The sequence below is a fragment of the Eublepharis macularius genome, chromosome 6 (assembly GCF_028583425.1).
Source record: "Eublepharis macularius isolate TG4126 chromosome 6, MPM_Emac_v1.0, whole genome shotgun sequence".
Classification (NCBI taxonomy): Eukaryota; Metazoa; Chordata; class Lepidosauria; order Squamata; family Eublepharidae; genus Eublepharis; species Eublepharis macularius.
The window spans coordinates 120320261-120341458 of record NC_072795.1 but is presented as its reverse complement, the minus strand read 5'-3'; the positions used below and the strand labels follow the sequence as shown (position 1 = coordinate 120341458).

Here is a 21198-nt window from a genome sequence, read left to right as displayed (position 1 = left end):
CTTGGGAACGGTGGCGGCCGGGTGAGAGGAGCCCTCCCCCTCCCCCCTCCTCCTCTGAGCGACGGGAAGGAGAAATGCCTACATTTCCCGTCAAACCTTGAGGCAATTCAACCCAGGTTGAATTGAGGGAACTCGTCTCGTCTGTTTCGGCTCTAAGCCCACTGATTTCAATGAGGTTAGGTTGAAGTAATTCTGCATAGGACTGCACTGGGAACTTCATTGTATGCTGACAAAACTGTACTGCTGAATTAAGAGGGACTGAACTCTCACATAAAATACAGCGAATGGTACTGATACCTTTTGTTCGGACGCTGCTGCTCCTTCCCCTTCCTGGGCTTTTGGTCTTGGCTTGCTCTCTTCAGAAGCATTCCGGTTCATCTTCTTCATGCTGACAGGCACAGAGGTTTTAGATGCATCAACTGCTGGCTTGCTAGCCTCTTGCAAAGATTTCTGATGTGATGCTAATGAGATCGTTTGCTCTTCGGTATGGACAGAAATTTGCATTTTTGGTTTCACAGTTTCCTTGTCACTCTGCTTTCCTAGGCTGTTTGCAGACTCCTGAGCAAAAGGCTTAGTCTTTGCCTCTGTTGTTGAGGCAGAGTAGTTGCCGTTAGTTTCCAGTTTTCCAGATTCTCCTTTGAGATATGAGGTAATAGAATCTCTACATTGGTCAGGGCTGAAAAAAAGGCAAAATAAGAGAGATCAGTATATACACATACACATATGTGTATATATACATGTACATATTTATATATACACATGTACATATACATATGTACATGTATATCTGTATGTGTGTGTGTGTGTGTGTATTTATGTTATTTATATTCCACCTTTCTCAATGAGACTCAAGGCGGATTACATAGTGTGAGATTAGTACAATTAGTGGCAAGAACAAGGGCAAGCATTTCCATACAGTGTCAAGAACATTTCCATAAACCATGTCATGGGATAAATGGATATAAGTTTACGAAGATATAGTATTAGCAAGGATCCAGTATGGGGTTGAGGAATTGCTGAAACAGAATATAATCAATTCTAGGACTTGCACTGAACAACATAAAGCACAGGTAGGATATAGGAGCACATATTTAAAGCAAGAGATAATAAGACAACATAATGGTGAAATCTATGGTTTATATATATGTATGTATATATATGTATACACATTGCTTTTTTCTGGGAAAAGAGGTGGTGGAACTCAGTGGGTTGCTCTCGGAGAAAATGGTCACATGGCTGGTGGCCCCGCCCCCTGATCTCCAGACAGAGGGGAGTTCAGATTGCCCTCCGCGCTGCTCAGCGGGGGTGGGGCCACCAGCCATGTGACCATTTTCAAGAGGTTCCGGAACTCCGTTTCCCCACGTTCCCCCTGAAAAAAAGCCCTGTGTATACATATATATACATATATACACACACTTAAAATTGCCTCTGTCATTGCTTGAATAATGCAATGCCTACAGTTCCAATCTGGAGTAAAAGAAAAACCATGGAAAAACAGAAGCCTTGGTAACAGCTTTAGTTGTGGGCGAACAGATAATATGACAACTGGTGGGTCTGGATGGGGAGGGGACACAGGTTGGAAGCTGCATCAGAAGATGCACCCAACCACCCCCTTGGGTCCCTTGTGCATTGCAATAAGGATGGAGATGGGCACAGCTTCAGAACCTAAGGAAGCCCTGCTGAATCCAGCCAATTTGTCCAATTTCCTGTTTTCAATTGTGGCAAGCCAAAGGCTTCCAGGAAGTGAACATAGACAACAGACCTCTCTGCCCCACAAGAACTGGTATTCCGAGATATACTGTCTAAAAACTTCAAGACTCCATCCAGCCATTGTGACCATTTAGAGATCCAGTCCTCCATGAATTTGTCTAATCCTCTTTAGAGATAATCCAAGCAAGTGGGCATTACTATGTCTTAGGAATTCTATCAAATTAATTGTGGCATTGCATAATTTTTTTCCCTTTTTTCTGTCTTGAATTTAAGACTATTTTGTTGAGCTCCAATACCATGGGAAATAAAATTACTTCCATTGACTTCCTTCATACCATACTGCTTCACTATGACTTCTTGCTCCCATGTCATCTTTTTTTGAAATAAAAAGCCACAAACACTCTAACATCTCGTCGGAAAATCATTTTAGTCACACTTTTCTGTACCTCCACTAGCTCTATGGCACCCTTTCTTCAGATCACTTGATTAGAAACAGTACATGCAATTCCGTATGTGCTGCGCCACAGATTTATATCTACGGTGCAGCCATTTTTATTTCAATTTCTTTTCACAGCAAATATAACTTTTTCACAGCAAACATACTCAGAGTTAACATTTTCATTGACCTACCTACCCTGACCCCACAATTTCTTCCCTGGTTAGTTACTACCAGTTCAGATCTCATAAGTAAGCCAATATAGACAGACAACCAGTTCTACAGCATATCTTTTTTTTCCTACTAAGTGGTTGCTGGTTCTGAAGACATGCAACTCCGTCCCCAATTCATATGTTGTAATGTATGGTAAAGGATAAGAACTTTATAAGGTGGTAATGGTAATCAATGGCTGGTGATAGAATGAGGAAGGTATTACCTGTTAGAGTTTCATAGTTAGCGCATTCTTTTTTGGCTTTTTCTCCATGGTTCTTAGATTTCACAATAACAAGTGCTGTTGGTGAACTTTAGAAGATTCAAATAGTTTGTTAATCCCCCCCCCCAAATTATGTATATTTTGGTGTTTGAAATCTGAGAATCTCTACCTTGATATTTCTGAAACTATGTTTGAGTGTTAATGATGTAGAGATTAGGCAGGATATAAATTTGATTGTAATGTGTAGGGGGGAAAGTTAGGCCCTAAAAACATTCATTTCATGGGTATGATGTAGATGTGAACACAATGAAAATACTATTGGGAAAAAATGCAAGATCTCTGTGAGTATTGAACAAATATAGAGAACGTAGGCAGATAATTTAAATTATATACAACATAAGTTTGTTTTAACTTACCTTCCAACCATCTGCAATGGTAAACAAAGAACTAGGAAATAGCAACAAAATGCTGCAGTCATGTCTGGGGGACTAAGCAGTGCTAACATCTCTACTCCATAGCAACGGAATGAGTCAGTAACTAGAGGAGATCTCAGCAACCAAATATTAGAAAACCTGAGATGATTATATGTATCGTTTGCTTCCTAAATGTATGTCAAAGTGCTGCAAAGTTCCCTACACTTCCCCCATGTAAAGTCATTGTTTTGCATCCACCGAGCTGTTTGTATTTCCCCCAATGTACACCTCTTGGTGGAATTTCACTGGCCTTTAGTTGCCCATTCACTTAGATGGGAGATCATCTTTTGGAGTTCTTTGCTGTCTCCCTACTCAACCCGACTCCAGATCATTCATGAGCAGGGCTCATTTCAAGGGGGAATGCACAGGAATGCAGTTCCGGCAGTTCCCCAAAGAGGTTACATGTCAGGTAGCCCTGCCCACCTGACTCATGGCCATTTTGGGCCTATTTCAGCCTGGATTGGGGCCGAAACGACCCAGATCGGGCCTCTGACGGGTGGTGGATCACTCTACCGCTCATCAGCGGCCTGATCCTGACCATTTTGGGCCCCTTTTCAGCCATTTTCAGCCCCTTTTTGCCATTTTGGGCCCAATTTCAGCCCTGAATGGCCAGGATTGAGTCCAAAACAGACAGAATAGGTGATGTCAGGGGAGGGGGGGTGGCATATGCAAATCAGTTATACTAATAACACACTTCTGGTGATGGCAAGAGGTGTGGTATATGCTAATGAGTTATGCTAATAAGTTAAGCTAATGAGTGCCTCCTGCTTTTTTTCTACGAAATGACCCGTTCACGAGTAAATTAAATAGCACTCATCTGGTGTAGCACAACGGCTAAAGAGAATGAGCTGTATTAGGAGAGATTGTAGATGGTAGGAGCAGATAATGGCGATGTTGCTACAATACTAACTACTTGCTTGTCTGTACGGATTAAGAAGAGACAGAAAGGTAGTGAGGGGAGCCAAAGAGGAGAACCTGCCAATTTGTACTGAGCAGAGGAAACTCAGTGAAGCACTTTTGTTTGCTACTCCTTTTGTGGACCCTGTAGGCTGCACTCGGAAGAGGAAGCAGGTCCCCCGACCGTTAGGAATGGCCTAGCCTTCCCCTTTGCAGCAGGATTGTCTTTGGACACAGACAGCAGCTGAGAGCCATTTCAGATGTCATATAAGTTGCCTTTCCTGCCCCAGCGCCCACTCCCCAAGGACTGACAAAGCGGCAGTGGAAAATAGAGAATGGGACCCTGCTAAGAGTGCCATTTTTGGTACACTCACAAGGAGGAGGGCCTTTCTTGGAACTGCTTTCTTTACATCTTTGTGAAAGGAGGAGGAAAACGCTTTTAGTACACTCGAGCCTTTGGGAAGTGTGTCTGGTGTGTTTCGGGCCAGTGGCTTTATTTCAATTTTGTTTAATTACAAAATTTCAGTTTTTAAGCTTTTTAGGATTTAACTGTCTTCCATTACAAACTGACACTGATAACGTCTGTTGAAATGAGATCCATCGACATTATAAATAAATGAACAAAAAAATTTAAAAATTTTGATCCCTAAACATTTATATAAATATCCATTATATTTGTATATTTTACTGGAACAGAAACCACCAGCTTCAAAAACGCCATTATTATTCAGAAACCCAAGCCATTTCGCTAAATTTATTATCATAATAATGGGTCTGCCTAAGCCCTTTCCTACCTGTTGTCCAGCCGATCCAGCAATTCACCGCTTATTTTGCGTCCTGACGTTGGTGGTTCCACATTGACACCGGAGGCTTCACTCTGCCAACCTGTAATTGAAGACATTTCCTGTTCTGCCTGCTGAACATACTTAAGAATAGACCGCACTTTTTCTTCTGTCATCTCCTCAGATTCAACTAATTCTTCAAGGTGAATATCTTCAAACAGAGATTTAAGCTTTTCTTCCGTCATCTCCTCATCAGTACCAGACTTTTCTCTCTCATGTTGTTCAGTTCTTATTAAGGTTGGACTAGCCTCTTTGCTTAGAGTTTGTTTTGATATTCCAGCATAACTACCAAGGTATCGAGGGTAGGTATTAAGGTCCATTTCTTCCAACTGGATCTGGCCTACATCTTTAGATGTTCCTTCTCTAGGCACTGAGAAATCATGCTTGCCATCTTCCAGTGATGTATCTTCTTCAGTCACCACTGGAGGTCCAGCTGCTGTATCATCTATATTTCCCTGTGAAGTCACTAACACGTCACTCAGTCTACTGGGAGTTCTAAGGGGTGACTCTATGCTAGAGAAATCGCTAAAGAAATCATCTTGATGGGGAGGGGTGGGTGGCACGAAGCACAACCCAGTGGGAGTTTCCAGTTCCACTTGAATGGTGGGATAACCTAAGGAAGACAGTACATTTGGACTGATTGCAATGAAACATGGAGCAACATACAAGCGAGCATGCAGAATGGCTGATTAAAATAAGAGGAATGCATGATATGATAGCAATTTAATTATGAATGTAATAATGGATGTAATTTCCTTACAGAACTCAACAAAAGGTAACTCAAAAAGATTTTTAGTACAGTATAGCTACTGTTTTCGACTATTTCACAAGTTAATAGCCTGCCACACACATTACTGAAAATTTTCAGTTATTGGGTTTCCAGCAATTTTAATGACTCCATAGCTGCAGAATTTTCTCTTCCAACCAGCAAATGGACTGAAATATGAGTTACTGCTGGTTGTCCTTGTGTATCAGTGATGGCCAAATTACATTTCTATCTTCATTTTGATTCATGAATAAATGTTAGGTATAGAAGTGCACTACACAGAAAGATTGCCAAGTTTTCTTTACATGGCCTTTTTTTGCATAGTGCATAAGTGACACCTACTTGCCAAATATCATTACTGATGTGATATACAGAGATACTTCAGTTTAATCACCGCACCATGAAAGTGGAGTAGTTGTAAAAAGGAACACCATCTCAATTAGGGCCAAAAAGTATATTACATAACACAGCAAATTCTAAAAAGGTATCAGTTACAAACTACAGTTTGGGAGGGGGGAATCTAAATATAAATTTCAGGAACTGTAAAGGTATATAGATGAGAAGACTGTGATGAGTAAGGAGATTGTGGAGATCTTGGAGATTGAGGCGATCTTGGTGATATGGGTACAATCAGAAACACTGATCAAATAAAGAAAGAAAAGATATGATAAGCAATGGAAAACGTGAGGACGATCACTCTCTCAAACAAGGATGGCCAACTGCACATCTGTGGTCCAAATCAAGTCTCGAAGCATCTGTATGTGGCCCCTTTACCAAACTGGAACCAAGGTGTGGTCACAAATTTTGGCTCATAGTATTTCACACACATTTCTATTGTATTGTTATCCCATGAATATTCTGGAACAGCAAAGAATGGCTCCTGAGGGGGTCTGTTGGGAAATACCATCGTTTCTTTGGGCCTCCAATGACCTCACACCATCCAAGCATGTATGATCTATACCTGCAAAGCCCTTATGCTAGGTGATGTCAACTTTATTCTAGAACCTATTTGTGATGCAGTTATACTCTATGATGAAATAGTTCCGACATCTGAGCTAGTGTCAGAAGGATATTAGATATATAGAAGTTGGCCATTCTTGCTCCAGTGGTCAGACTTAGTATTGAGAAATGAAATGACAGTGGAATCATATCCCCATATGTCTAGACTGAATGGCTAGAATAAGGGTTGGGGTGGAATACTTCAGTGTGAAGTTGTGTTGCCTAGCGAGGAATGTGCAGCTTTTCAGAATCAACTGAGAGAAAGTTAAAATTCAGTCTGGTCTTGGCGAGGACAAGCAGCTTGAGGAAGATTCAGAGGAGAGGAGGACAGAAAAGCACATAGCATATTCTCTTTGAAAAGCACATTCCCTTTGAAAAAGACCTTTGCTTATGATCAAAAGGAACAAGTAACATTCAAAGAGGAAAATTCTTAAAATGTCCACAGAACTTTATTTTTGCAGTGCAATGATTCCATGACCTGTCGTGCTTTTTGTAAATGAATCAAGCTTATATGTTGGCACAGCCAGGAAAACCTCACCGAAGGCAGCAAAAAACATAAAAGCAAAAAAGAGGAAAAAATAACTTAAACAGTATTTAGAACAACACAGCTTTTTAAAAAGTCCAGTGCATTTGTAAAGTAGTCTACAGATCTTAAAAGCCAGCATCATTTTTTCTAATCTAATAACCAGTAGAGCTTCCCTTATATGTCTATTTGCAGAAGAAAAGCTTCATCATTGAAAAACAAAAACAATACATAACGGGTTGAAAACCCAGTGTAAATTAATTAATTTTAATTTTAATTTAATTTAATCTGTGCACTGACAGGCATATTCGAGTTTGATTATCAAATTGGGTAATACTTGAAGGCAAAGCAATAGATCGTTACAATTGCAGTAGAGGGAATTGTTTAATCATAATTTTATGCTGATGTATTTCAAAAGAAGTCAATGGAGCCAAACCACTTTAAGAGCTCATTAATACACACCCTAAGTTTTATCTTGGAAGGAAAATAAATCTTCATAGTGGAAAAATAAGTTTCATCTTTCATGCTTCTATATTATTAAATCAAAAGAAAATAAGATAAAAGGAATATTACGAAAAACTCAGTTACCATCCACAGGATCATGGAAAACATTGTTTTCATCTGCAAAACTTCTGGTGCCCGAAATGTTTCCATAATCAAATATTGGTCCTTCCAACAGAGTTACGATGTCAATCCGATTGATTTTTGTCAATACAGACGTTAAGGCATCAGCTGAGGGGGAATGAAGAAAAACAAAGTCATTTTGTAAATGCTTTGGTGTTTGAAGTTTGGACAAACAGTAAACATGTCAAGGGGAGGCATCTGCAAATACACAAAGATATGCATCGGAGAGCCACAGGTAGTTTTTGTTCCCTGATACATGACAAGCACATGATCCCATTTGGAAATGTACTTCACCCATTGCATTTGTCACAGCAAATACAGGTGTAGCACACTGTTGCAGAAACTATGGGCCTGTTGTTGACCAAGACTTCAATGTGAGCTTGTAGGTACATGCATGCTGGTGCCAAAAAAATGGACTTGTTCTGTTGATATGTCAGTTATCCCTATTTGAAATGGTAGAGAGAACACAAAAATATAAAAGCAGCCATGCTAGATCAGGTCCACAGCCTATTTAGTCCAGCATAACATTTCAGGCAGCATACAAACAGAAGTCCCTGGAAGGCCTGCAACTGGGGCATGGAGACCTACTCTGCCTCCTCCAGTTGCCTCCCAAGCACTGATATTCAGAATGTTCCTTCAAATCTGAATATGAACATTCCATTTCACCGTTGTGGCTAGCTGTGCTTGGTAGTAAGTTGAAAGATCCTTACGCTCACACAAGGGAACGTAAGGATTTCTTCTAGTTGGGAATCTTCCAACTTGATTTTACCAATTAGAAAAAACCCTGAAGATATTGATGTACATCTGCTGTGCTGTATCTGCAATAGGATTCTGCATAGTGCTCTGAGACGATCAACCATATAGAAGTATGTATTTGCCTATCAACAAGTTTCCAGGGCTTCCGATACCCACCCATACACCTTCCCCTTTATCCAACGATTCTGAACAGGATACATGAAGAGATCCTTAGTAACTTTTTGCAGCTTTCCGGAGTGGTATAATAAACTATGGACGGATAGACAGGGATAGAATGCCCTTTTTTTTCAGTCCCACACAGGGCTTTTTTCTGGGAAAAGTGGTGGTGGAACTCAGTAGGTTGCCCTCAGAGAAAAGGGTCACATGGCTGGTGGCCCCACACCCTGATCTCCAGACAGGGAGGCGTTTAGATTGTCCTCTGCGCCGCTTGGCAGTGTGGAGGGCAATCTAAACTCCCCTCTGTCTGGAGATCAGGGGGCGGGGCCACCAGCCATGTGACCGTTTTCAAGAGGTTCCGGAACTCCGTTCCACTGCATTCCAGCTGAAAAAAAGCCCTGGTCCCGCAGAAACTGGAACTGTATACATGAAGAGATGCAAGGGTGGGGTGGAGGAGTAAAAGAAATAAGCTGATGGATCAGGTAGACTTTGAAGTCCACATTCAGATCATACTTTTTCAACTGTCTAGCACTGGTTAAGAAACGGGTCACACTTCCATGCTTATCACCTGGTTACCAAAAGATTCAATGATTCAAGAACGTTTGAGCTAACTCAACTGGAAAACACTCTATTTAAGAAGACAATGTGCCAGATAAAAAATCTTTCTATGGTGTTTGGTCTGTAATGGCACAACTGTTAAAAGAGTCACAGAATAACGTTGTGATGGGGCTGTGGTGATGCTCAGTGGTAGAGTATCTGTTTTGCATGCAGAAGGTCCAAAGTTCAATCCCTGCTAAAAGGATTAGGCAGTAGGTGATGCGGTAGACATCCACCTGGAAGAACTGCCAGTCAGAGTAGACATTTCTGACCTTGATAGACCAATGGCTCGACTTGGTATAAGGCAGCTGCATGTGTTCATATGTGATCCTGCCATTGTCAAGTGACAACCATGCCTGAGTGCTATAGCACAGAGACTTCAGCAAGGGAAAGAACTGTGTATCATACCAAACAACATGCAATGTCATTAAACTTACTTGTAGCATTTTTTCCATCTCTGGTAACCCACTTCTTTAACAACATGAAGCTCTGAGCAATCAGAGAGTTTGGGTTTTCTACACGGATTTGATTAATCTCATCAACAGAAAAATTCAGTTCTCTTGCCAATTCTGGAGGGGGGGGGGAAGCAGGAGAAGAAAGATAAATCACATTAAGCTTGTTTTCTACAGGCTGTTCGGTAGGTTTCCCATAACAAACGTGTTTGACATATCAACTAGGAGTATTGCTGTTAAGAGTTTCAAGGCCCTCTTCAGCCCTACTAACCTCAAGGAGAAAAGCCATGGGAAGGGAGAATAACAGAAGATTTACACTTTCCTCTGTGAGCTACAAGCTGAGATCTTTGGGCTGGAGCCCTCCTTGGCCTTCTTGATAGCCTTTACATGGACTGACCTAGAACCAATCCCCTCAACAATAAAGAAGAACTATATAGCTTTTATCTAGACCCCAGCTTCCCCTTGTTCTACTAGCTTGTAGTAAGGCTGAATCTGGCTCCTTATCAGGTAGTCAGCCGATTGTGCATAACACACATTGGCTTGAATCCAAACAACCACACGTAGTTTTCTGTGTATATACTGGAGCTTTCCACCCCGTTCCCAACTCTGTCCCTCCCCCTCCCCTGAAAAGCTACTCCTAAAGGTCACCATCACAGACCATCTGTAGGAATGGCATGTGACTTTGCACAAGAAAGGAAGGAAATTGGCAACCTTCATTGCTGAGCAAAAACACCATCTACTTGCACAAGGTAAGTGGTGGGTCCAAACCCATTAGATAAGCAGTATCTACTGAAATAACAAAGCTTTGAACAAATCAAACAATTCAGGCTGAATACAAGACTGACTATACCGTACTGCTGGCCCATCAATAGCCATGAAGCTCCTTCTGTAATCTTGGGCCAATCACACACTGTCTTATTCTAATCTGCCTGACAAGGTTGTTGTGAGGCTAAAATGGCAGTTCCTTGGCTGAATGAGTAGTGGGATAAAAATGTGACAAATAACTACACTATAAATAGTTTTATATCATATGAAGTCTGAAGACCCATTTAATAAAGACGGTATACAAATATTTATGCCTACTGAATCACTTTTGTCTTAGGATACAAAATGCTTTGTGGGGACCCAAACACACATCCACAATAAACTAGGTGTCAAAAGTGTTTGCTCCTTTCTACGACATTACCATGTCATCAAGTCTTACCTGTCCAGCTAAGTCCCAGGTGATCGGCCACAATTGCCATCCTGATATCTGTCCGTTCACATGGACTCTGCGGACCTGTGATTTTACAATTCTTGATTAAAAAAAGGTGTTGTGAAACAATACTTAGCACTGACTAATTTAATATACTGTGCTAAGTTAACTGGTGCTCAAATGACCGAGTGCCCTAAATGCTTCCATATAAATATATATATATATATATATTTTGTCACAGCTTTCAATTTTTTTATTCTTAGAAATCCAAGTGTCAAACTAAATGATGTTAATTGTGTAGATGAAACCAAACATGCGGACAGTCTGTCTAGTGAACTGGTCAATGGTGGTTTAATTACTGGTGGAGGGAGGAAAAATAACCCACCAGTACTTAAAGGAGGGGGGGGGTAAAAAAATCCATTTTTTTCTCTATTTTGACAAAATGAGACTTTTGCTGTCACAAAATAAATCTTCTAAGACCTGAATAATGACATGAATGTCTTCAAAGCATGCTTCACTAGCTGTCTATAAGCATATAGGCTTCATTTAAAGGAAGAAAAAAGAGTAGAAGACAGCACGTACAGATGACAATGACAGAATGAGAACTACAGGAGGTCACTTCACAGGCAATCACAACAGTTCATGCACTAGGATCAACAAGTTGAAAGTTTTACAAACTAGGCTGGATCTCCACGAGGTGAGCCATGAGAGCTCCAGAAACCTGACTCCCTCCATTCTCACCAGTCCTCTTACTTCTCCTCCTCTCACTGTCGGCCTTTTCAATCTTTGATTTTAAAGACGCTGCCTCTGTTCTCATATCTCTAGCGGGCTTCGATGTAATGGAAGGCAGGAAAACTTGAGTGGCTTCGGACAAGGACGTGTTTCTGGATGTACTGTCTTCTTCTTCATCATCCTCCGACACCTCTGACTGCATCTGTTTCTCTTCATCGGACAGACGATCCACCAGCTTTAAAGCCTCACCACTAATTCCCTTAAAATATTCAATAGAATGTTTACATACCTCCCTAAGCTGGTTCTGCTTTACTTTAACTGTCGTTGTTGTCATGGTGGCAGATCTTACCTTTAATGGTAATTTAGAAGGAAGCGGTTTGGCTTTGCTTCTCTCTAACTGCTCTCGGTTTTGAGCGGTGGGTGTTTTCCTAGCTACAGCTAAATTATGCCTTTGTGTATTTTTTACAGGAATCTTAGACTTTACTTCTAGATGTGGAGAAGAGCTGTTTTGTTTTCTTTTGTCAAGTTTGCTCTCCTGTCTGACTTTACTCACTCTGCTAGCTTGGCTACTGGTATGTGGGATGGCTGCTTTTGCTGAGGTAGCCTTTATGGGAAGTTTTGATCTTGCTCTATTCCCTAGTGACTCTGATTTCTTTTGCTGTTCTCCATGTACTTTTTGCTTACAGTGTCCTTGTGTTGCACCTGTACCATTTCCTGAAGTGTTTTTCATCTGATTAGCTTTCTGTGTGGGATGCTTGGACTCAAAATGTTCATTTAGCACTACTTTACAGGTAGGTGTACACCTATTAGTAGGTGTAGTGGGCGGATCCAAATTGTTGTTGTTATTAAAATTATCTTTTTGGAAATCATGCTTTTCTGATTCCCTACTGTTTGTCTGGCTAAGCGAAGCTGTACTCGTAACCTCTGCTATGGCTTCACACTCTAACCCCTGAACCTCTGGCATCAGAGATTCTATCTTATCTGTCACTTCTCCCGGGCCATCTTTCTTCAGCGTCATGGTAGAAGCAGAAATTCCCATTTTAATAGGAGTGCGCAGTTTGGGATCAACTTTAGAAGCATTAACAGCTGATGATGATTTCTCCAACGAGCTACTACTCGGCGTTGCTTCCATACAATCTCCACTGGCCTGGGAGATTAGTGTATGTTCAACAGCTGGTGTTTCTACTTCTCCCTCTACAGTTTTTTCTACAGTTTGATCCCCTGACTGTGGTGGTGTGATGGCAGTGACTTTATTTTTATCCCCTTCCCCCTTGTCCCCTGACTTCCCTTCAGAAGTATGCTCACCAATCTGAAAAAATTGGAGTCTTTCTTCAACAAAATCCCTCTTGCTCATGTCAATTGCGCCACTACGAGTCATCTCAAACATCTTCCCTTCATGAAATGGGAAGGGATTGGGCTCGCTAGTTGGTGTACTTTCATCTGTTGGAGTTCTGGCTGGAGTCGTATCAGGTGTTGTCGCTTGAGATCTATCTTCTACTGCCAGGCCAAAAGGCTTAGCCTCATCCTCCCTTGATTTAGACTCAAAAACTTCATCATCCCCACGGTTATTGGACCAAGGGTCAAAATCTAGACTTTTAGTAGCTACTGTCTTAAAAGGTGATGCAAACTCTTCATCTACTTTGTAACTGAAATAAGTGTCAGGAAACACAGTCCTGTCAGGGTGTCTGCCTTCCAAAGTAAAAAACTGGGCCCCTGACTTCTGCTCAGCCTTATCGGCAGTTTTTTCAGAAGCTGGGCATTTTGATAAAGGCTTGCTTTCTTCTGTACTGATTTTTCCTTCTTCCTCAATAACTTCCAGCTTACTTTGGCTAAAGCATCGATCAGTCTGCTTCAAAATGCCCTCCGTAGCCCATATGTCTTTCTTGGTTTCTACTGCTGGACCTGCAATTTTAGAATCGCTCTCGGTTAAACCATCGTCCTCATCTTGGAGATCATAGCCGTCAAGGGAATCAATTTCAGTTGCGTCTGTATCGTGGGAGAATTCTGCAGTGGTTGCAATGGAACATTCAGTGACAGACTGGTCATTGTTTCCGTTTTGTGCAATATCGTTCTGGGGGGAATCAAGGCCAAGATCAAATTCATTCGGTTTCCCAGTCTCCTTCTTTTCAGATGATTTATGCTTGGAGGCTTCTTTCTGGTCCTCTTCAACGTCATTCAATTTAAACATATACTTTTTAATTGGAATGGGCTGATACAGGGATTCATCATCACTGGAGTCACTGATATCGTCTCCTGGTGGCACAGGAGAAGGGGGCTGGACCCGTATGACCGGCTCAGCCAGCTGATATTTGTCATGTTCGTCTTGTAGATTTACTTCTATCATCTCCATCTCGCTCTCAGAAGAGTGGTGCTGTTTTTCTGATTCGGTTTGATCAGCATCTAATGGAGGAGGAGGTGGGAATTCAATGTAGGCAATCCTATTCCCCTTTGGCCGTTTATTAGAATCTCTCTCTAGGTTACTGGGCAACACTTTGTCGATTTTTGGTGCCTCCACAGTAATCTGTTTTACAGAGGTTGATTTAGCCTCTGCTTCCTCCTCTGACTCTTCAGAAACCTCAGGGATAGGACTGGGTTTGCCTGGTATATAAGCTATTAGTGAGTCAGGAGTTTTGGAGGTAAACTCATAGCTGACTTCCTCTGAGCTAGGTGTTTCAGGTGTTAATGGACTTTTCCCAGAGCTATCTATAAAGGACACCTGTTCTAATGTGTCATCTTCTGGACTACCCTGTGGAGAAGGAAGCTGTTTTTGCTGCCTGGTGGTATAAAAGCCCCCCCTTGTCTCTTGCACAGTTTTACACTCCTGACTTACAATTTTTTTAATAGTTCCTTGCTGCACCTCCTTTTCATACTGTCTCCCTACTTGAACAAAACTGACATAAACCGGTAAAGTTTTTATCTCTTTTGTGTCCTCCGCTGCTGCAGCTACAGGGGCAGATTTCCCCAAATTAGCATAATGATTTGAGTCAAAGTCTCTTGAAGTAGACTCTTTCCCTGGGCTAATTTCTAAAGAATCAGGTGATTTACTAGGGGATACCTCCGCATCCTCCACAGGAGGACTTAACTCAATGCAACCGTGTTGCTTGCTGCTCACCTTACTCAATTCTGATGGCCTATTTTTATCATGCTCTGTATAATCAAACTGTCTCTCAGCTTTCTCCTTAGCTATATTGGCATGGAACACTTTAACTGGCAGTTCATGGACTGAGTTTTTTGGCTGCTCATGAATGCCATCTGGAATGTTAACTGATAACATTCTTTTTTCTTCTGAAATTCTGACTGGAATGTGGGAGGTAGTCAATGATGGTTCCTTTTTCTTGGAAGTTTTATCCATCGCTTCACTGGGGCATTCCCCTTCTCTGACCAGATATTCTCTATACAGGACCTTTTTGGAGGGAGATTTTACAGTCACTTCCTTCACCTCCTTTGAACAAGATCCGTTGGTTGACATTTTGTGCTCACGTTCTGTCACAGTGATAAATTCACCAGCTTTGCCCACGTCGTTAGCCTCAGGGTGGGCAATGTGATTTTCTTTCACTACATCTTGAATAAGAACATGGGAAAGTTTTTCTTTTTGTGTTTTATGAGCTGACGTTCCAGGGCTTTCCCATGTTCTATAGATCTTTTTATCCCAATTCCCCTTAGACAGTGTAGTGTCTGAGCTCAAGCTGTACGCCAGACCTTTCGCCTTCTGATCCAAAAACTCATCTGTAATGTTTTTACTTAGTGTTTCAGTTCTGTGTTTTAGTACATCCAAAGCAGCAGCATCTTCCGTAGCTTTCCCTTTGCTCAAGAAGCCATCTTTTAATCTGACAGAAGAAGGTTCTCTCTGCAGTATTATATTTCCATCAGTGAGGTCCACCTCTTTCGCATGCTTTTCTCGTGCATAAAATTGGTAGACTGGGAGCTTACTGTCCTGTATTTTTTTCACTGGGATTTTAGATTGAGTGTCCTGCTTTTTATCGTCTTGTGACAGTTCCTTACTCTTAGAACCTATGCTCTGTTCAAACTTCAGCCTAATAGAACTGAGTTTGGATTGTTTCAGTTGAAAGCCAGTCGAAGACGACTCTGGGGTTCTACTCTTCTGAGCAATTCCTTTGTGCTCCATCAGTTGCTTACTGTCTTCAGTTTGCTGTGTGAGAGCTCTTCTCTCAGGGCTGCTGGGCAAACTAGCTGCTTTTCTTTCATCAGCTTTTGGGAAGCACTTTCCATCACTGCCGTACGGTCCGCCTTTAGCCCAATCATCCTTTGAACTCGGCAGGTCAGTAACGGTAACTTTTTCGGGGCTGCTGCTGGCTGAACTATGGCCTGAGTAAACTTCTTTCCCATTTCTTTTCTGTTGCTTTTTCTCCGGAGATTGGAGCTCATCATTCAGTTTTTCTGTTTTGTCCCGGAAGAACTGTGATACTTCTGTCAGCTTCTCTTCTGCCTCCTTAACAGTCCTGTCCACCCTGTCTTCATATATCAACTTCTCTCTACCTCTGTCTAATCTGTTCTCAGTGAATCGCATCCACATGGCTTGCTTGGGGCTACTAACATCTCCGGTATAATGTAAGACTGTCACTTTATCAAAATGATCATCTTTAGACATTTTACCTACACCATTTTCTGATATATCTTTAGAGATTTTGGTGAGGATTTCTTTTGGGGGGGCTGTAGCTACTTTGTCTCTGCATCGCTTATCAGGCCCCTGCAAGTCTGAGCTAAGGGGTAGAACATGGTCAGTAACTGATTCCTCAGTATCAGAGTGAGATACATCTAGCTTTTCTGAGAGAAGCATTTTCTCAGCAAACCTGTATGACTCCCCTCTTAGTTCTGACAACTCATCGTCATGGTACTCTACTGAGTGTTGACTCAAAAGCTTCAGTGTTTTGTACGAGTCATCAGACATAAGTTGGGCAGAACTAGGGCGACTGTCTTCTTCCTGAGACACAGGAGTATTTACTCTAGATGATTCCAGATAAGAAGGAAGTGATTCTTCCGCTGTAAGCTCTTCTTCTTCTTGCTGACCTTGTTCATCCGAACAAGGAAGAGCATCGTGTTTTTCAAAATCAACCCGAGGTAAGTCTTTCTGATAAACATACATTTCTTTCTCTGGATGTTTTTTTGTTTCTCTAATAATGACTTCAGTAGGTTCAGCCTCATTACCTTTTTCAATATGGACCTCTATTATACGCTCCAGTTTGGGTTTCATTTTGCTGTCCTTCTCTGCATGCTGTGGTGAAATTTCAGTAGACTTGCTAACATCTGGTGTTACCGAAGACTTATGCTCAAACAGACCTGCCAGTTCTTTGGAAGGGTCACGTCCTGACTGAAAAGCTTTCATTATATCATGAACAGACATTGTTTCTTCAATTCTTTCTGAAGCATTCTCAGGGCATGGAGGCTTATGGTATACCATTCTAGTTGTAGTAGTGATATGAGTCTCTTCTTTCACACGGACACTTTTACCAAGAACACACTTGTGGTCATCATCTTCACTGTTAGCTTTCATTTGAAATGCTTTCACTTTTTCTTTGATAGATCCACCATTTGACCTGGGTTCTAGCTCCATGAGGGTGGGAGCCACTTTTGTTGATGGCGGCTCTTCTGCCTGTGGTTCAGGAACATCTTCTGAAGAGGGTTCATAGCTGCGAATAACATGAACCACCTCAGTTCTTGTTTCTGTAATGACAGGAGGAATGGGTACATCATGGAAAAGTGGTTTTGGCCCTGTGCTCTCTGCACTTTGTGGGGCAGAAGGTGTTTTCTCACTTCTCGTTTCAAAGCCACTATCGGACAATGGACTTTTATCTTGGTCATGTTGGGAAAAGTCATCAGGAGACTCTAAAATGGTATCAGTCCCGAAATAGGAATCAGCGATTTTACACAACTCTTTTTCTGAAGTAGAAGGCCTCATGGAGGCTGGAGGCATTTTAAGTTTATGTTCTTGTAAAGCAATGGCAGGTTTTAAAACTCGCTTCTGTCTCTCTTCACCTTCTCTTTTCCCCTCTTCATATCTGTATTTTAAACTTGCCAGTGAACTACTCCCAATGTCATTAGTCAAATAATCAATTACTTTAGTTAAGTTATAATCCTTTTCAGATACAGCCTTAGCTTTAATTTGCATTTTTTCAGGAATAGATATAGGAGGATATATCAAGGGTTGCCGTCTTGCTTCATCAAGCTCATCTGCACTGAACTCTACCCATTCATCCTCAGATGCGTGTCCTTTATCATTTTTTGATAGCTTGGTGGATCCTTTATTTTCTAAACACACATCTTTTTTCAGTATCTCACTAACTTTTACTAAGTCCTCTTTTACTTTCTCAACAATTTTAAAAGGTTCTTCATCATCTATTCTACCCTCTTTTGTTAGTTCTGGCTGGAATGCCTTGTCCTCCATTACATCTGTCTGCAATATCGCTGTCATTCTTATTAGGTCCTCTTTCATCTCAGCCACATCTTTTAATATCTCCTGACTAGAGGATAAAGAAGATGGTGCGGACAACTTAAGAGCAGAGGGTGCTAAAAACAAGGATGATTTTATAGGAGATAAGTTTCGGTTAAAGTGAGGCTGTGTGCGTGTCTCTGTAGTCAATGTTTTAACAGGCGATAACAACGCAGCTGCCGATTTTGTAAGGGAAGATGACTCTGGGAGCTTCTTCAGTGCTGGTTCAGACAAAACATTGACTACAGAATATACTGGCACTGTGATTGTTGATGAAGTTACTGATGAGGTAGTTGCTGATATTGACCCAAGAGATGTGTATAGTGCACCTGCAGAAGGAGTTCTTATTGACTGAAAGGCTGATGGACTCGAAGACACAAGCGACCTGAGTGGAGAAAATGGTATTGCAGTAGTCGTTGGAAACATTTTCTCAACTGGATCGGTGGCTGCATGAGCAGCACAACTTGCAGAACTGGCTGCTGCAGCAATCTTGTCTTGGTATGTGGCCATGGCTTTGGATCCATTAATTAAACTGGCAGGGGACGGATATTTCAGAGGTGACATGGACCCATTAACCATGGCTATCTCTGTATGCCCGACTATGTGTTTCGCAGGGGATGTGAGGGATGAAGCCATCGTGACTTTAGAGGATGAAACAGCATCAACTGCTGATTTAGCAGGAGACACCACTGATTTTAAAGGTGAAGATAAAAGCGGTGATGCTGATGTGATGATTGATTTAAATGGCAAACTTGAAGAGTACATGTTAATGTTCGATTTGGGAGATGCTGGAGGCGTCATGGTAATGGATGATCTCTCCAAAAGAGACCCAGCTGTAGTCACTGGAGATGTCCGAGAGGGGAAAACAGAACTGGATGCCAGCCCTTTCAAACTAGTGGCTTCTGTTACTGCAGGAGATCTGATGAAAGAACCAGAAGAGACTTGGATATTATACGGAGACTGCGAGACCACCGTTTTTATCGGCGAGGCCATTGTCCGAAACGATCTAATTGGAGAAGCTACATCGCTAACAGATTTAACTGAAGATGTTGTGGAAGCTCCTAAGGTGGATTTTATTGGTGAAGCAGAAGAAACAGACCATATTGATTTTAATGGGGAAGCTGTCGGTGTGTTAGAGGAAGAGCTTGATAAGGAAGTGAAGCCTGATTTGGTTTGCCCAGGCACTGTTATTGGAGCTGTGGTCCATGACTGATATGGTCTTGCTGAAAAGAATGGCTTGTATGAATAGGTAGTAGGTAGGGATCTCGCTGCTCCTGCACTTCGTTCAACTGTTTCTTAAATTGTTAAACCAAAAAAAAAAATCAAACGTAAAAAATCAACAAAAATGATTGGAAAAACAGAGAGACCAGAGAAGAAAATCGGTCAGTAAACGTTGTAATATTACAAAAGCAAGTACAACTGTTTGTATGAGTTAAGATGAAGTAGGTAAAATTAACAGCTAAACAGGAAGGGAAAAAATAGGAATGAGCCACATAATAATGGATGATACAAAATGGAGAAAGGAAAAAAGCAACATGAAATGAAAGACAGAAAGCACGAGGCAACCAAGTCTGCAAACAATGTAAAAACAGAAAACACTAAGAAGGAGTTCCCATTACGGTCCAAAGTAACAGCTGCAACCAAAAATTCTACTCTTACTTGCTATTGACTTTCTGATGTGCTAGATTTGAAATATTAATCTCCACTCCATTTTTGCCTGTTACCGGTATGTCTTTGTTTTGTGCAATTATTGAAATTGTTGGGAAATTTCTATCTTTCCTTTAGCACAATGGTCAATACGGTGTTAGTTAAAACCTACACAAAACAGTAGAAACTTGTGCAAATGACATTGAGTAGCTGAAGTCTGCTTAGAAAACCACTCAAAACTATTTCATGCAGCACCCAAAAATACCTTTAGAGTGACAGGCAATAGATGTGCAAACTGTGAAGCAACGGGAAAAAAGTCCAGTCTCTCTCTCCCATGCACATTTCGTATATGCTTCACGCTCACAAAGCCAATAAGAGCAAGAACTTTTTCTGACTCAAGGTTTTAAAAAAAACGGAATCTCTTTGGCATTTCTTGTCTTTTTCATGCGATATTCCTTTAACTTGGTCAAACTTAAAACCAAAAAATTCACATGAAATGACTTTAAGAAGCATTTGTCATACATAAAAATAATGGGAAATACAATTAATGGGGAAAAAGTGAGCAAGCAAAGCAACCAATACTTAAAAAAAAACATTCTTCATGCACAGTTTGTCATGTCAAAACAAGCACATGGAATAAAACAGTTTGCATGGTGTACTATGCATAATACTGCAAAATGTTTTAAAAAATCTTTCCACAGAAGGCATTTTAGAAGAGTACACTTTTTCTACAAGATGTAGTGCCTTGGTACCTTATGAGGACAGTTTGTGTAGCAATTCAAAGAAAGGCCTATTCAACTTTGGCTAGCTCAAAAGAGAACAACACGGCACACACACAATAACAATCTGGCAAGGACAAATCTGTAACTTGTGGCTATTCTCAAAATGTCCAGTTATCACAGGCTCCTTAGATTAAGTGGAAGACTCCTATAGTTTGAAGTTGCTGGCAGGTGGTGTCACATTATGGTCCAGGTAGCCGTAACGAAACAGCATTAGTATCTTTCAATACAAGAATGATGTTCATAGTTCTAGTTAGTATGTTATTAGTGGTGGCACTCTCATGATGGAGATGGTGGGTTGCCGCCCCTTTCCTCCACTGCATGCTTTAAAGAATATGTGAGCCAGCCACCCTCTACTGATTGCTGATCATATAGGGCTCCATGAACACCATTTCTCCGCGTTCTCAGCAAAGAAAGAAATGGTGTCAGTGGGGCCTCATTACAAGATGACATCATGGAGCATCTGGATCACATGTTCTCTAAAGAGCATGGGTAGGGGAGGGCTACCACGGTTGTGATTGAACCAGGCAGAGTTCCTTCATGATGAATGATTAAATGATAAAAAATTAACAAAAAAAACACTTGAAGGCACAAGCACTTCACTTGGAAATTACCAAAATACCTTCTCTCCACACCTTTGTTTGAAGTTATGCTGATAACATTTCAAACCAGTTTGGTCCGTTTTTAGGCAACCAATAATTCACTGTGAAGGAATCAAGGTACAACTTGTATT

The 21198-nt window shown here is 41.3% G+C and overlaps 1 protein-coding gene across 1 annotated transcript in view; it reads right to left on the bottom strand.

Annotated features, from left to right (window-relative positions):
* The window catches only part of ANK3 (ankyrin 3), a 307582-nt gene that overhangs the window by 14965 nt on the left and 271419 nt on the right, over positions 1-21198 (bottom strand). The window contains exons 37-42 of the mRNA XM_054982849.1: positions 11601-19328; positions 10869-10943; positions 9650-9781; positions 7668-7811; positions 4744-4834; positions 298-676 (exon numbers count right to left, since the gene is read on the bottom strand). Coding sequence (XP_054838824.1) covers positions 298-676; positions 4744-4834; positions 7668-7811; positions 9650-9781; positions 10869-10943; positions 11601-19328 — 8549 coding nt within the window. The remainder of the gene's footprint in view (positions 1-297; positions 677-4743; positions 4835-7667; positions 7812-9649; positions 9782-10868; positions 10944-11600; positions 19329-21198) is intronic.